Here is a 17,569-nt window from a genome sequence, read left to right as displayed (position 1 = left end):
AATTACATATAATTATTATATGAAAATGTATTAGGTATATTAAGATACAGCAGTCACTATTCACTAAAGATAATAGGATACAATTGAAATATTGATGAATGTTTTAGCTTTTGTCAACTTTCTTGCGTTTTAATCTGAAAAAGGGAGATAACATTAAAATTAATTACTATTTATTTTGTTTTTCTGTTACAGATGGTGAAGAAGCTTTAATCAGTTATTTTTCTTTCAGAATTCACTCAAACAATAAGCAAACTGAAAAGTTTAAGATTTGAGTGTTTGCTCCACTTTGACATAATTTTAATATTACCTTTTTGCTTTTCAGATGATTCTTCCATGTGCAGTCTCGTTGGCACACGGTCAAGCCCGAGCCACTCCGCTTCCGCCTTTAATGTAAACATGCCACAACTTTACATTTTGCATATAAAATACAGACTACTGTTTAATTTGAGTGTTGTATAGTGGTGGTTATTGAAACAAGAAGTCTGTCAACTGTGATATTTTTATAGACCATTGTAATAAAATAGTGATATACAAATCATTTTTTATTCAAAATATACCAATCTCAGTCATAGACCTAGCTAGAAAGTACCAAGTTTACATTTTTGTACAACAAGATTTCTGCTTATTGAGCAATACTTATTTTTAAACAACCAACTTCTTTGGCCGTTACACAAAATATCGTAATGACACAACTAGTGAATAGCAGTAGGTCCTCGACGAAAACAAGACTACAGATGCGAAATGAAAGTTTAAAAAAACATTATTCGCGCGAAGAACAAAAAATCGCAGACTAGCTAGACCTGTGTGATACAAATTTATAAGTACTTATTCTCCAAATTATGTAACAAGTTGAAGGAGTTCAGATCAGAAGATAATTGAAAATGCAGATTATATATTTTTCTTTATTTTCAATTCGTGATTACAAAAAGGTGATTACACATTAAAACCCAAATACCATAAAATATATAAAAATATAGATTAGCATGTTAATAAGTTACTTAGCTGGCCAACTTACAATGGTATATTTGGTAAAATAATGAATGAAACATGTGATGAGTTAGGCGTTACGGTAAGCACAATTGATGAGTGGGAGACATCTACAGTACAGGACTTGTTGTATTACCTCAGTGGGCGTGACCTCGTCGGTGTCCACGACGTCGGGCAGCGCGTCCGCCACGTCCCCGTCGCCCGCCTCGCTGGCCTCGTGGGTCTGGTCCGCTTCAGCTAAATCACCGTTCTGCATCTCTGAACAATTCAACAAATCGATTTTTCCTTCTTGACTCGAACGCGGGCTGTTATCGTTCAACTCGTGGCCGTCGATATCCATATGAACGTGCCCCGGCCACATGTCGTAAGGACAAGCGTTCATTTGATGCAACTGGGGGTCGCTGGAGCTGAACAGGTTGAGCGAGCCGGCGACATCCTGCAGTATTGACGGCTCGGAACGGCCCGATGACTGCTGTGATTCGTCGCAGTCATTGCTTCCAGATAACAAAAGTGGCAAGTTTTCAATGATATCGCTCGATATATCACATACTCGCAAACCTTCGTATTTGGACAGATAGTCGATAAGTTTCTTTTTAGACTGTTGGGTGTATCGGCCCTCGGAAGACAGAATTTGAGTAGCCAATGCTTCCAGGAGTTCGGTGGTGCATATCTCTTCACTTTTCAGCAGCAAAAATCGTACAATCTTATTGTCGACCTGTATGGTACTAGTACAAGCATTTTGGGTAGTTGCATTGCAATCGTGATAGTTATTAGTCTCTGAAGTTGTCGTCACATCTTCTGGTCTACTTTCTTCTAGTGTATTTTCATTGCTTTGGCCTTCAATAATAGTATCGTAATGCGATAGTACATTGCGGATTGATTGTAAAACCCTTTGTCTTAGAGGATCGGAACTAATAAGTTGAAGTTCTCTAAATAATTGTATAAGAAAATCGGGATGCGACTCGTTTACGCCGATCAGGGCCGTCACTTCTGAATAAACATTTTCTCTAAGCAAATCGAACAGTTTCGAGGTTGCTTTGTCGTGTACTTCACGACTTGTCGATGCTAAATTTGGATTAGGCGTTTCGGATGTGCTCGCGATGTTAACGTTGCTAGTCTGGGAATAGTCCAAAGTAAAATTCCTCCTGTTAGTGGAGTTTTTCGCCGGTAGTTTAGAAGATGACTTTCTTTTACTGGCGCTCGTGTTTAGATTGTTGGAATGCGATTGGACGATTTCAGGTATCGGGCTGGTAATATTTAAATTTCTGAACGGGTTAGAAGCGGGTTCCTGACGATTGATGTTAACATTGGACACCACGGGAGCGTTGTCATCGGTGTTTCTAGAATGTGTCGCGTTGCCGCTCTCCGTGTCCAGGTTCTGATTGACGTTCAAGACGTCGGGCGCGGATGAGAACGACAGAGATCGCTCGTACGCGACGTTCCTGCGCGGGTGCCGCGCGGAGGGCTCGTCGGGCGGCGCGGGCGCGGCGTCGGCGTTCCGCTTGGGCGCGGCGCCCGGGGACGCCGGCCGCAGGCTGTTGTGCGAGCGCTCCACCAGCGGCTGCGGGTTGTGCGCCGGGCCCACTGCCAAGTGCCCGTCCGCGTTTGTCTTGCTGTTAGCCGACAGAAGATTTTGACGCGAATAGCTGTAAATTACACAAACATAATTAGCTCGTGCCAGCTATTCAATTAAAGGAAACACTCTTTATACACGCACTGAGTGACGTTAAAGTTAGTTTAAGCCAGAAACAAAATTTGATAAAATTAGGCGGAGTTAAATCTGAAAACATTTGTGTAAGTATTCAAGCCAAGGATATTTCACATACAGGGAAACTACACACTATTCTCACCCTTGCTCTATTGTTTGGTAAAAACTGTATTTAATGTATTTGAATTATATTTTGCTATATATATATAAAGGTTTATAAATAAAATAATATCCATAAAAATCTAATAATATCTGAAAAGAAAAGTAAATATTAAAAGTTACAATATAAATAGACTATTAAATTCTAAGAAATATGTATTAAAAAAATATACCTTCTAAAGTTATCCCAATAGTTATTGGCGCGATTGCCGGGCGGCACTTGGTTATTGAGGGTGTGCGAGGCTGTCTCAGCACGCCAGCGCTCTTCCAGCTAAAATAACGAGCATAGCAAATATTAATTCATTATTTCTCTTTCTACCTACATTAAATTCAATGCTAAACATAACAATATAAAAATTTGTAAAACAGCGATGCACGCACATGTGACAATGCTTATTATGGGGATGCAGGGATTGTGTTAAAGGTGTAGTTTACCTACCCCTCTGGGAAAGAGGCGTGACATTATGTATGTATGAAATAGGTCTAATTTGAAAGAAAAACGGTCATTTGAAGCGAATGAGTAATTTCTTGATAGGGACATTTTTTGTTCTGAGTGGGGTTTCCAGGTAGGTTATTTTGCTATGATGGGTTTACGTACATGTGTGAGCTGGTCCCTGAGCTGCAGCATCTCCCGCTGCTGCAGCGCGAGCTGCTGCCAGCACCACGCGCCCCAGAACCCGCAGCCGCAGCTGCAGCCGCCCACCACGCCTGACAACGTTATTGTATTAGGCGGCATAAATCACTTGCCAGGTTCCGAAGTATACTGATAGATGAACTCACTCCCTAAACTTTAAGTCCGCCATTATATGTGACGTTTACTATGACTGCATTAGTGACGATACAAATGTAATTATTTGGAAAATAAACATTACTCGCAGATTTTTCCACATCTATCGCAAATCTATAAAATATCGCAATAAAAAATTATCAATAATCTGTTAACGAAAATTTCATTAAATCAAGTCGACAGCATAAAAATCTAATTACGAAAAAAAATTACGCATGTTATTAATATTGTAAGAGTTTCTTACCATAGGGCATCATCATGTTGAATGGCACAGACGGCGGGAAGGACATATGTGGTGTCCCCAGCAAACGGTCCATAGTCTGCGAATGGCTGTTCTGTGTGAACTGATTGCGCATGTCCTGCAACAAAAATAAAATAGTACAATCGTTTTATTTTATAACGAGACATAATAAGGTGAGGCAAAATGACGTTTTTACGTTTATGGCGAATTGCTTCTATTCTTTTTCCCCATTATTTTAATCTGTTGATCGCAAGTTTAAGTATTTTTTCATTTGGTCATCATCCTCCTGGTATAGATTTGCCATCCGTCCGGGTTTCCCCGGATTTGTCCTAGTTAAGAGGGCATCCGGGGAGCGTCCGGGGAAGGTTTTATTTGTAGACCGGGTTTTAAAAAATTAATAAATAAAAAAAATTTGGGCCGCCCGTGAGACTCGCACTATGCTCGCACACCGAACGACGAACCAAGTATATTCACCGTTAAAAAAGCTGATTTATATAAACAATTTGTAACAAATTGTAATATGATTCTGTGTTGTTAAAATAATGAATAAATAAAAAAAGGGATTTATGACATTTTCAAATGCCTTTTATTGCATTATATATGTTTAAAAGATCTTGTTGACACGTCCGGCTTTCGGACTCTAAAATCCGGGGTTTTTGCGCGTGTTGTCCGGTTTTCCAAATTTTAGAGATGGCAACCCTATCCTGGTATTAAAATAACGTGAGCCACGGGTTCCCTGTGACCACGATCCTGAATAAAGCCAGTCAGGTTAACAGGCCGTAGGTTAAGGAGACATTTCTTTACCTGATTAGACTTAGTCGTGTTCCAACAAGGAGGGGGCAGATGCGGGTATGCCATGTTTGCTGTGCTATCCGCTGTGAAATAAAATTTGCTCTTAATATAAACACATATTTTAATATAAGTGAAAAATAAAACCTCATACTGAAACAACTTATTGAATAAAAATCAATACATTATTTTTTTTAATTTTATATACATGCCATGTGGTGCTGCCAATTTAAAAAAAAATAGGACCACTCCTTCTCTTTCCCATGTGTGTCTTAAAAGGCGACTTAAGGCTATCCTTTAGCCGCCAATAGACTTGAGATTCCTCTTGTAGGTAAAAATAAATATAAAATATAAGTAAAAATTACTTACGATTTTGTGTTATAGGCGGCACCATATTGACGTTAGAGGGTTCCGCTCTTGGTTCGTGTCGAGCTTGGTTCACATTGTTAGACTGCGAGACCTGAACATATAATTAAATTTGATTAATATGGGACTAATTAAGATGGGAAATGATAATTTTAATTGAAGTTATTCAGCGATTAACTCACATTGTTTTCCTCAGTCTGTCTATCAAGCGCCTGCCTCCGTCTAGCTCGATTTCTCTGATTGGATTTGTTTCTAGATGCACTGCAATAATAGTAGGTATTATAAACATGTTAAGTGTTTTGTGCTGAAAACATTACTGAAGCGACTTCCGACAGAACCTCCTTTATATATCACTTGAGTGAATAAATGTTTTATTCACCCAAGTGATATATAAAGTGAGGTTGGCTGCTGATAAATAATTAGTCCACAATTTGACTATGATATATTTATTTCCTGGTACATGATAAAAGATAAAATAACCATATAATTTTTTTTTTGTTTAATTGTATATTTTGGCCCGACCAAGGCATGATAAAAATCCTTTTTTGATCAAGCCTGTGTCTTGGATGTTTATCTACATATATAAGTATTAATTGTATAAATACAAATTAAATAAATACATATATTATCGTTGAATGAGAATCTAGGAACTCAAAGTTTCGCATACACTTAATCTGTGTATTATATTATTAGAAGTTTTTTTTCATAATACATAATTGTATGAATTTATATGTATACCTATCGCTGTCGCTGTACGTGCTGCCCAGGCGCGCGCCCAGCAGGCTGTCGCCGCCCGCTGCCGATCCCGCCTCGAATAAAAATAAATTCATAAGTATCACACCATGTCTTCAAAACATTTGAGTAGGTACGTAAGGTAAATTGAAATCCAACCATTGAAAAACTACTTCATATCTTTCCATGGATGTCTTAAAAGGCGACGGGATAAGCTTATAAACTTGGGGTTTCTCTTGTAGATGTTGGGCTAGCAACCTGTCACTATTTGAATCTTAATTCCAACATGAAGCCATACATGCAGCTTAACCTGGTCTTTCAGTCTTTTCAAGATTGTTGGCTCTTTCTACTTGGCAAGTGATATATACGTAACTACATGTGTTATATGTACCTACTTAAATAATTACCAAATATATATACAGTATATATTTGGTAAATCAACTTACTCTAAAGTTTTCATTTTCTCTAGAATGTTCCGAATCCATTAATATTTGTTCAGAGCGTGAATCAGGATCTTCTTGTTCACTGTTAACAAAAAGAAAATGTTTTTTAAAAATACTATGTGCAACAAAGAAATAGTACATTATACATATATCTTTTAAATCATAATAACAAACAGGTAATACATGGATCGAAATATTTTCAATATTAAAATGAAATTTGGTGTTTTCATGGTGAATCTTATGGACTTCATCCAAAAAATATCATTCATTTATGCCTAGGTCCTCAGGTTTATTAAATATACACGAGAAAAAATATAAATGTTTAAGTATTGTGTCTCTAGATGTATAGTAACAGAGATTTGTTAAACAACTATCTATATCTAGAGATACCAAAAAATCATATCATCCTACTACTATTATAAAGGCGAAAGTTTGTATGGATGTATGGATGTTTGTTACTCTTTCACGCAAAAACTACTGAACCGATTACCATGAAATTTGGTATGTAGGTAGCTGAAGACCCAGAATAACACATAGGCTACTTTTTATCCCAGAGTTCCCGCGGGATTGATAGGGTTTCCATGCGGACGAAGTCGCGGGCGGCCTCTAGTAGATGATAAATCAAAACTTATTGGATGCTGAAAATAAGTACCTGTTATAGGACTGGTTAACTACAGAAGCAGTCCTAGAATCCGCTTTCATTGGCTGGTTTTCAGACACAGAGCTCAGCACTTTCTGAAATAGAAATAAATTATCTCTTTTTAGTAAACTGTTCAAGTTGACATTTAACTTAAAGATTGCAGTACGCACAGAATTTGTCTCTCTCTCTCTCTCTTACATTTCTTCATCACTACAGTCATCTTTTACTTCTTATCCGGGATTAACGCCAGAATGAAGAAGCCTTCTACCCTGTGGAGGAGTCAGGGGTGCGCCTTTTGACCATGATCCTGGATTGGGTGAATCTGACTCCCAAAGAAAGATGTAAAATTTACAGATTTAAAATATACTAGGTATGGATTCAGACTAGTAACATCTTAGTTGCACGTGTTTAGTTTGAGAAAATCTACGGCGTTTTTACATAGCCTATGCATGACTGTCTTTGGAAGCTTGTTAATGTAATGTCAACGCTTTGTTAAAGCTATTTCTTTAGCTGCGCACACTGCGGTCAAGGAATGTCATAGAACATTTATCAGCGTCGGCTACGTTCGGTCATTGGCTCTGTTTTTGCAAGGCACTTGACTTTCGCCAAGCCATCCAAACAATACCGTTAGCGAAGCCGGCACGGTCAAAAGTGTCGCGAGGGCTATACCAACAAAATGTTAGCACCTGTTTGTTGAGCAGCGCCTCGAGTTCTCGCTGCTTGTCGGCGAGCAGCGCCCGCAGCTGCTGCTGTCTGCGCTCGGCGGGGCCGCTGGCGAGCGAATTCACACATTTTTGCTTGCTTTGTACTGTGGAGAAATTATAAAACAAATTGATTCATTTTAAACATAATTAATGCCAGTTCGTACTTGTATCGTCAGTCCCCCTAGAAAAAGTACTTAATAAAAGATTTTGTAGGGAAGGGTGCGCTGTTAGAGGGCATACATAAATTAAAATTATATACATACATACATAAATTTAAAATTGATTTTCAATTCTATCACTGACCTTTATTAGATATCATGTCCTTGATTCGCGCACGCTCTCCCATAATTTTCTCAGTTTCCATACGTAGTTCCTGAGCGAGTTCTTGCAGCGATGCTAAGTTTGCTTCGTGACCTACAAACATAATTTTACATACATAAAATCACGCCTCTTTTCTCAAAAATCTTGATGTCTAGACAGAGGCAACGTCTTTCTATTTGCCACGATCACTGCATAATTTTCTCGCTTAATCCACTTCATAGTGTGAATATATGAATAAGCTCGTCGATTTAAATAAATTACATCCGTTACACAAATTAGAACATACATATTTTTATCTCTTCCATTCTGCCTGGGCATGGCTTAGGCGGCATGGCCAAACATTTGTTCCCAAGATAGCTTGCGGACGTGGCCACACCAGCGTAGCAAAGGGAATATGAAATCCGTGCATCATAATGCACATTTAATTTACCCAAATATGCCACTTGTTATTGTTTTTACTGGCATATATATTATACCTTCATATGGCGGCCCTACCAGGATAATAATGCTTAATCAAAGTTCCTGAATAAAAAACAGGTCATCATCAAATAAAAATCTCACTCTGTTGTTGTTGCTGATGTTGTTGTTGGCTTTGCTGCATTTGTTGCTGCAGCTGTTGAGTCTGTTGCAGTTGTTGTTGGAGCTGATGATTTTGTAGTTGTTGTTGTTGCGAATGCTGTTCGTTGGTGAACTTGTGTCGTTGCGGGAGAGAGTTGCGCACACGACACATACTGCCATCGTTAGACCAACCTCCCATACTGCCGCCGCCCTCTGATTTACTAAAATGTTTCAAAAATATAAGCATCTTTTTCTTTTTTTATGATATAAGTTATAGAAAATGCTGCAATGCAGTTTGTTACCGCTTCTTCTGTACTGACGCTTTGTAAGCGGCAGTAAACATAACGTTTTAGTATTATTTTTCAACCAATGTTGTGAAACCATAACATAATGACAATTATTAAGTGATGTTGAAGTGACCCATAAAAATGAATAAACATTTTGAATTTGAATATATTTTCCGTTCCTCACTTAGTACACTTCTCAAGGAATATTAATAACAAATCTCATCTTCCTACCATTTTAGTTTCAGTTGTACGATGTTTATCAGTTAGTCACTTGGTAACACATGAGGTTTATATGTATATTTTGCTCTGGGGTTGTAAAGTAACAATTGTTATTTTTCATCAAACCTTTTTTGATGCTTTATTAAAAACTTTACTTACTTATCGTGAATGTTGGAATGACCAGGAATCTGATAAGAATCGTCATTATTGCTTAAATGGTCAGCCTCGTAATTCTCTACAGATCGCATAAGATCTGTAAATAATAAAAAAAAAATGATGCAATGAAGAGTAATACAACAATTATTCAACTAATAATTTAGTAATATCACATACCTTTAGTCTTTTGCAAAGCAGTTTTAATAGCTTTTATTTCCATCAGTTTGAATGGATCTTCGTTTTTGACACTCCCACCAACCTTGTTGCCTGTCAATGAATAAAAAAAAAGTTAAATAAAAGTATTATTTTTAATTTCGAAAAAATATACAACACTATATACGCTATACATTTACGTGATGGTTCGTCTTCTGCGCTGTCTTCTCCCGAACTTGAGTATGTATTGTGGGAACTGGCCAAACGGGTAGCCATTTGTAATTTCTGAAATTCCGATACCTGGAAAGAATACATTACAAAGATAAAGAAAATCAACCATGTTACATTACATCGTTGATTTTCATACATTCTATTGCTCGACTGATGGAAAAGAACAAGTATGCAAGTCCGAGTGTTATTTATTTATTTTATTTACTAATTAATATATACAGAAAACATTAAGAATGATAAACACAAGAAGGAGTTAGAGAACGTGGCCGTACGATGGTTTGAGAGTTTAAGCATGGTTCTACGATGGGACCTGCATAGTGTCGACAGGACAAGCAAAGGTGAAGCGGTTTGCGGTGAAGTGTAACGGAAAACAATACTATATTTTATTCTAAACTAGCTTAAAACGATTTCACCCACAAAAGATTTTACACCTTCTTTAATAGATAACGCATGAACTGGAGAGGTAAATAACTACACTAACTTCGCATAATAATATAATTTGGCATACCTATAAAATAAACATTTAAGACCCAGCCCAAACAAGACAACTTTATTAAACCTGACTTTAAGTTATTGCTCAGAATATTATTTGATGACAGAGATCCAATAAATACATTTTATGGTTTATCTTTTTCGCAACTATGTATGTCACAGTAGTTACATCATGCTGTCACATAGATCAAGTTTTATTATATAGGAGTTCCTTTAAAAAAGAAATTGTCTTGTACCAAATTCTCCATGTGTTGTTTCTTCATCTGCAAGTCCTGCAGTTTCATCTGCAGCACGCGGCTTCGCTCGTTGAGCAGCCCCTCGTCGTCCTCGGGCTCACTGTCTCGCCCGCCACCACCGGCCTCCTGGTATTTAAAAATATAAATGCCGTCTATGTTACAACTGAGGTAGAAAAACCTTAAAAGTCGTAAATTATTTGAAAATATCAGATCTATATTTGAATGTTTTACTTCAAATGGTGGAGTAGAAACTCTGGGCCTCCACCTTATCATATGTTTCGTCGAAGGTAGATAAAGGTATCATGGCAGGGATGGCAGTGCTGGAAACTATCTGGCTCAAAAGAGTCAGCCTGAACTTTCAAAGTCAATGCTGGCTAGCCTTATTTTATTCGCTGTAAGCGATTTCCCAGAATAGAATGGACTGTAAAATTATTTTATTATTTTTCAAATTTGTAAGACAAGAGAGCAGTGAATCAAACTAAAACCCCGATTGATTGACTGCTCCCTTCCCTGAAACTGATATTCCCCAGGCGATTTACCATCAGGTGAGATGAGAAACAGATGCCTAATCCAATATTGAGTAAAAAAGGTAGGTTAGCTTCCGTCGTTTACATGTTTTGCAGTTAATTAAATAAATATAAAATATAACAAAAACTGACTTCGCCACTGCCAACATTCGTATCGCGTTGTGAGTATCGTTCGTCGTGGCTATGGTTGGACTGCGCCGAATGTCCATGGTCCTCCATATTGTTTGAGATCTGCGCGTGCAACTGAGATGTGAGGTCTGCGGAGTGGGGAAGAGTCGTCGCCACGCCTATTTGGTTGGCCGCGTACAGTTTAGAGTGTTGGTAATTACCGCCGAACGATTGGTTCTAGAATATAAAACAAAGGTCAAATTGAGAACTACCTCCTTTTTTCGAATTATATTTTGCAATCATTTACTTGCATTCATCATCAATTCCATTTGCAAATACGTCAATGTTTGTGTCATATACAGTTTAATCAGCGCAAGACAGTAAAGTTTCCATTTCATCCACAAAAATTTAGCTCCAATATTAAGGGTTCTTTAGTAAGTATGGTTGTTTCCATTGTGTATGTAAAGTTTTTATTTAACTATCTTAATGATAAGGTCATAACCAAAAGCAGGCACTATTTTACTGGTGTATTAATTTCTATTCAAACTTATTACAAAGCTTTACAAATAAATTTTGGGATTACTTCACATGGCAAACTTATTTATTCATTAAGTCATAATCATTAAATATCTTGACGAATAAATTATTCATTCATAAACAATACGTGTATCCATTTGCATTGAAAAACCAACACCCTCGGACTTAGTTATGTTGATAAATTATCGTACCTGCATTCCACTAAAGTTATCATGTGAAGTCGACGGTTGTATGTCTTGTTGTCTTTCTCTATTAATTTCCTCCAACTGCTGTTTAGCTTCCTCCTGTAAAGAATTTAATATATATAATATAAATCAATTTTGAACGAAAACAATTTGTACTGATTTTTGTAGCCTCTTTGTAATCTCTGTTCACTAATACTATCAACTTAATCCATGCATGCAACCACAAATTAGATTCTCACCTGATATTTGAGAAGCCTTTTCTGCTGTTGTTTCAGAGCAGCCAATCGCATCTGCGATAACTCCATTTTATTTTTAATTTCATTTTGCCACAATTCATTTTCACTGTACATAGACCCATTGCTTTGCACCGACACTGGTCTAGTCACAAGGTCCTGTTAACAACAAAGACAGTGATGAAAATAAATATAGAAAAAGGATTTGACTAATTAGTTAATTAAGACTGTTATTATGTTAACAGCATGAGTATCCACAAAACATTAATATTTTGTTGGGCATTTAGTAACAACATGAAAAAATAAAATATACAACAATAAAAAACCAAAATAAAAAATAACAGAAGAACATGTTGATGGAAAATAACGATGTTAGAGATCGCGTTTGTTTCATGCTAGGACTTTATAACGATCAGGCAGCACACTTCTTAGAGCACACAGTATATAGTCGTGATAACCTTGTCGTCGTTGTTATTATTAAAATCTTTCGATTTTCCACTTTTCATTTCCTCAATCATTGCTACCTTTTCGACACAAGATAGTATATTTTTTCTTAACTCCTCGTTCAGATGTTGATCGTCTTTTTTAACTTCTGCTTCAGGAGCCGGAAGAGTCTCTATTTCTTCTATTACAACTTTGTTCTCAGACTCCCCTTCAGTATTTACAAAGTGTTTTAAAATGTCGGGTTGTTTAACCATATCTTCTGAAGGCGTTTCAACAACATGACCTGCTTCAGTTGTATTGTCTTCACTGTCAATATTTTTAATATTCTGCATTGTCTTATTGATCTGTTCGTTTTCTATATTGGTTACTTTTTTGAGACTGTTGCTTGTATTGTTATCATTGGTAGTTATAACAATACAAGGATTATTTGGAATTTGGACTGAAGTACTTTCAGAGTGTTCACTTACTGAATCAACAAGCAAACCACATTCAGCTGTTGTTTCATCGGCAGGGACTTCTACATTATCGGGCTTATTTTCTAGCAAAATACTTTGTAATTTACTTTCACTTTCCTTCAACGTCATGACCATTTGTACAAGTTCATCATATTCTTCCTTTGTGTGCTCAATAAATGCCTAAGTAAAACGTAAGTATTTCTATGAGTATAATCAATAAATAAGAAGAATATTTTATAAAAACAATTATTATTAAAAAAATAAGGTCTTACTTCGTCTTCAGAGTTACGCATGGTATCTACAAGGGATGACGTCACTCGAATGTATTCTCTGATCTGTCCGAGCCGTCGCTCAACCGCCGCGGCGTCAGGACAAGCGGCCACTATCGCTTCACCTAGTGCTCGCGCAGACTCCCTATGAACCTGAGAAGAAGCATTAAATGTTAGATAGAAAACTTTGTACACAAGGAAGTCATATATGTAGATTTATGGATTTCCTCTTAACTAAATCAATTATAAGATTGTAAACAAAAAATATTTTTGTTGGTAATTTATAAACTCAGTCAATTTTGATGAAATTTGACACAGATGTTAGCCGAAAGTCTCAGCTTCAAGTACTAAGAATGCTCACCTATCAACATTAACAATTTTACACACTTTCAGCTGGATGGGTATTTCTATACATATTGTATATTGTTGTAGTATACTTAAAAAACTAAGGATTATCTTACCTAGAAATGCATGTAGAGCAGCTTATGAATACCTATTAATAAGCTACATATCAATTAAATGTTTTAAACTCACATGGTTGTTTTCGTTGAGGTTATTGAAGTTGCCTTGTCCCTGGTCATACATGTTGTTTATTAAATTGACAGATTTTGTCCCAGGCCTAGAACTAGATGCAGAGGGTGCAGAATTGTTGTTACTTGAATGGCTGTTGTTATCAAAGTTATTGCGAGCAGAATTTATATTTCTAGATAAATTGTTTCTGTTCTGACTTGGAGCCTAAAAATAAAATAAATAAAAAATCTGTTAGCTATAACAACAAAAATTTCATATTACTAATTATGTCCAAAGTAACAGCTAAAAGATATAATATCATAATTATTATATTAGTTTATTTATATCAATCCAAATTTTATTTAGACATGGATAGGATAAATACAAGAATCCATGACACTCATATTATATGCGAAAATTTAAGTAACATATAAATACAATACCTTATATAATACTTACATTAAACGGTTGTGACATATTCCCAGTCACTGCATTAGGGGTAGTTGGATTCACAATCATGACAGCAGTAGCAGCATGATTAGTGTGTGGGATTAATCCTGAAAATAAAGGAAATTTATTAAGCTTGTTTATATTTATATATAGGTATTATTATATTGTTTTGTAATTTGTTATATTTGTTTTTTATGTGCAATAAAGAGTTTACAAACAAACATATAGTGATACGGTTAAAATAAGTTTTATATCAATAGTGATCTTATATAGCTTTTATTCCATGTGCTTCCTGGCACTTTAAAATAGGAACACTCCATCTCTTTACCATGGATGACATAAAAGGTGAATAAGGGATAAGCTAGTAAATTAAATGTGCCCTTTCAATCTTTACAAAATTGCTGGCTCTGTCTACCCCCATACGGGATAAAGACATCATTATATATGTAAATGTGTTATATTTCAAGAAATGGAATACCTAATTGGCACAGGCACAGTTCAATGTGGTACTTGTGTCTATATGCATTAATACATATATCACACAAAAAATTATGATACTCATGATATACAAGGTCCAAACAGATTAAATACAAATATTATAAGGTACAGTTTTGGGTACTTTATACTCAATAAATTTTTGTTATAAACATTATAAAGATATAATAAATTAACCAGTATCTAAAATAAATAATTAGTTTTGGCAGCTTTATGTAAAATAAAAATTATGTTATTCTTGTTAATAATCACCATTTTGCATTTGATGTGCATAAGGATGTAAAGTGTGAGTTGAGATGTTAGGTCCAGTGATGTCCTCATGCTGTTCAGACCCTATGTTGTCCCGGTTCTGTACATTCAGGGGCAGAACACGGGGTTGTGGCCTCACAGGGACAAATCTTCCAAATCCACTCTCAAATGATACAGAGTTATCTAAAATGTGAATATTAGTATCCATAGTATCCAACTCTAAGATTCTATTAATTACCTACATACATAACTTAAGATTTAGTATGACAAAAAATTATAAAACAGATGAGTATTGACTTAACCCTGAAGTTCAAGCAATACTCTTTTGGGAGTTATGTAAAGATAATTCATACCTTATTGATTTATTATTTTATAATTTTGTAATCCTATCCATAGTAATTCACACTGATTTTAAGTGAATTAGTTATTATCTAAATGATCAGCATTGGTTATGTTAAAAATACAATGTGTCCTTACCTAAATCAGTCAGTTCAGGATCAGATGTGTTGTTTGATGGTTTTCTGGATTGGTTATAATTTGATCTTGTATTGTATTCTGATACAGGAACCCAATCTAAAGATGTCTAAAAATATGATACTAAAATCAGATCAACATATCACAAATAAATACTTACCATACAAATAAATAACAGTTCAGATGCAACTTACAACAGTTCACACACCTTCTTTAAACTAAATTTAGAAAAACAACCTCCCATATGGGACGAAATACATTTACCAAATAAATGATAAAAATCATATGTGATGATATTTCATTTACTGAAAATCTTATTGTGAGTAAAAATGGTGTCGCAGAACTGAATAAAAGTTGGCCTTTAGCCAGCACACAAGACTTCAGTGTATCTAAAAATAAGTGAGAAATGAACATTGCTGCACTTGGTGTTCTTTAAGCAACATGTCTTTTCACAGACACAAGACATCTTAAAATGTGTCAAATTTTATATTGTAAAAATTTATGGATAAGTTTAAAGTACGTACAGGTGGTTTTATACTGAGAAATCACCAATTTATCTTACCGTTACCAGATTACTGGTCATGTCTCTTCTAGTTGGAGTCACAGCTTCCTGGGGAACATTACAATTGTTTCTCACTTTGGATTTGGGTATAGTTCCAGTATGACCTGGCTGACGTTCGTTGTTAGGTGGAGCCATAACATTTACTATATTTATTCCAACATCAACTTAAAACAATAGAAAATTGCTAATTTTAGGCCGGTAAATTCGCGTTATCCGGAAATAATTAGGCAGCATAATGATACATCGATTAATTTTTAAGTAATTAAGACCGTTCCTATCAGCCTAAAAAAATGAAGTCAGAAAAGAAAATAAGCGAATAAAGAAACAACCAATATAATAAACTTTAGAATAGGTAATTTTATTTTTGTTGTAGATTTCCAATTTTTATTTTTGTAACAATCGACTCGACAACGCAAACGCTATCAATCTTTTTGACGCTGATGACATTTGTTAACAGAGTTACCAGTATTATAAAATTAATCACAAATTTAAAACATTAAATTTGTGAATTTAAATTTATTTCTGTAGAATAAAATATAGCCTTAAATTACCACAGCAAGAGTGCAATACAATTTTATTCGAGCAATAGCAAGTATTTAAGCTTAGAATGCAAAACACAGATAATAATATAATATTAAGTCTTTACATATGAAATTGGCGTTTGATATAGGCGGTCGAATATTTTTTAATATATTATATTTATTTAATCAAAGTAAGAACCATTATTATCAATGCACTTTTGCCATCTCATAGGGTGCCATTGGTGGTCATTGATCCCTTTACTAAAAAAACCATTCGGACTAGAATCGATAAAATCTTTGAAGGCAGTTTGGTCTGTCCTATCGGAGTTGAATATTTCCCCTGGAAGAAGTTATCCAAATTTCGAAAAAATGGTGTGGATCTCGTACTTGTAAATAACGCGATGATTCAAGTTTTCCATTATGTAAACTAAGTGACGAAAAAGAAGAAAAAAAAAACGAATGAATAACGGTTAATGAAACACAAATACATGTGTAAATAGCTGTATAGAATTTGGAATTCCTAACCAAAGAGAAGAAATTCAAGTGGCCAATACAACAAAACGCCAATATCATAAGTAGTGATGTTACTCGAATCGAAATTCTGTACTCGAATCAGTTCGAATCACCAGGAAAAAGTTCGAATCGTGATTGGAATTATCCTTCGATTCGAACTAATTGATGATTTGAATCAATACGAATCGATTTGACGATTCGAATTAGCCTTTGATCCGAATTAACTGATGATTCGAATCAAATGAGGATTGGAAGCAATGTAAATATACAAAAAATTTTTTAGATTATATATTATATACCAAAACCGAGAGGCATGCAAAAAGAAGAAAAAAGTAATCAGATAACAAAAAATAATTTTTCACATCCTTTTGGCTCGAATACATTGATTTTTTCACTATACTGCACGGGATGTTTCCTTTTTAAATGATTCACCAAGTTAGTTGTGGTGCTTGAACTTTTGTAAGAAGTTTTACAAATGTTACATGTAGCTTTTTCTTCATTTTTGGTAAAAAAAATCCCAAACAATACTTTGTTTTGCCGGTGCCATATTTTTTACCTATACAACACGATGTTCAAGTTTAGTGTAGTGATGGGACTCGAATCGAATCGAACAATATACCTACGAAGGCCAATAAACGTTGCCATGGTACGCATATTCATTGGGTCTATATATATGCCGTTTCTATTCTCATAACCTGCGGTTAGCTGTCGATTTCTAGCCATTGTCAAACTAAAAACGTTCCAAAAGGATCAACGTTTCATTCGTTGACCCGGTGTTGACTTTGACAATCAACACTGTTTCTTTCAATTTCTGTCAATTTGATCGGT

At 35.5% G+C, this 17,569-nt stretch overlaps 2 protein-coding genes across 6 annotated transcripts in view; both read right to left on the bottom strand.

Moving 5' to 3' along the window:
* Positions 1-3: 3 nt before the first annotated feature.
* On the bottom strand, positions 4-16,139 carry LOC106131286 (pericentriolar material 1 protein). 5 transcript variants are annotated; one of them, XM_060944729.1, is made up of 29 exons: positions 15,708-16,139; positions 15,149-15,254; positions 14,675-14,854; positions 13,937-14,034; positions 13,502-13,702; positions 12,971-13,120; positions 12,258-12,878; positions 11,806-11,958; positions 11,573-11,665; positions 10,869-11,081; positions 10,210-10,335; positions 9,445-9,550; positions 9,275-9,364; positions 9,101-9,194; positions 8,439-8,656; positions 7,860-7,970; positions 7,539-7,660; positions 6,865-6,947; positions 6,216-6,294; positions 5,776-5,846; positions 5,220-5,298; positions 5,041-5,131; positions 4,687-4,757; positions 3,886-4,000; positions 3,453-3,562; positions 3,028-3,125; positions 1,124-2,633; positions 308-383; positions 4-134 (listed from the first exon to the last, which is right to left on the bottom strand). In XM_060944729.1, the coding sequence occupies exons 1-29, from the start codon at positions 15,840-15,842 to the stop codon at positions 130-132; spliced, it is 5,205 nt and encodes a 1,734-aa protein (XP_060800712.1). In that variant the 5' UTR covers positions 15,843-16,139; the 3' UTR covers positions 4-129. The 5 variants fall into 5 exon arrangements, with proteins under 5 accessions (XP_060800712.1, XP_060800710.1, XP_060800711.1 ...); XM_060944727.1 differs by lacking the exon at positions 4-134 and having other exon boundaries at positions 237-383; XM_060944728.1 differs by lacking the exon at positions 4-134 and having other exon boundaries at positions 237-383; positions 9,451-9,550.
* Positions 10,474-17,569, bottom strand: part of LOC106131142 (large ribosomal subunit protein eL39) — a 71,839-nt gene continuing 64,743 nt past the window's right edge. Inside the window, exon 4 of the mRNA XM_013330137.2 lies at positions 10,474-10,483. The gene's annotated coding sequence lies outside the window, so the exon portion shown is untranslated. The remainder of the gene's footprint in view (positions 10,484-17,569) is intronic.

The sequence above is a fragment of the Amyelois transitella genome, chromosome 6 (assembly GCF_032362555.1).
Source record: "Amyelois transitella isolate CPQ chromosome 6, ilAmyTran1.1, whole genome shotgun sequence".
Lineage (NCBI taxonomy): Eukaryota > Metazoa > Arthropoda > Insecta > Lepidoptera > Pyralidae > Amyelois > Amyelois transitella.
Note: the sequence above shows the minus strand (reverse complement) of the source record. Positions and strands in the feature narration are given on the sequence as shown.

Excerpts from the sequence above, each read along its gene's own strand:
- LOC106131286 (XM_060944727.1), bottom strand. The coding sequence starts at position 15,842 with ATGGCTCCACCTAACAACGAACGTCAGCCAGGTCATACTGGAACTATA. Across the intron at positions 11,082-11,572 it reads ATAACTTTAGTGGAATGCAG|AACCAATCGTTCGGCGGTAA; the intron begins GTACGATAATTT and ends TTTATATTCTAG. Across the intron at positions 5,299-5,775 it reads ACGTACAGCGACAGCGATAG|TGCATCTAGAAACAAATCCA; the intron begins GTATACATATAA and ends CTATTATTGCAG.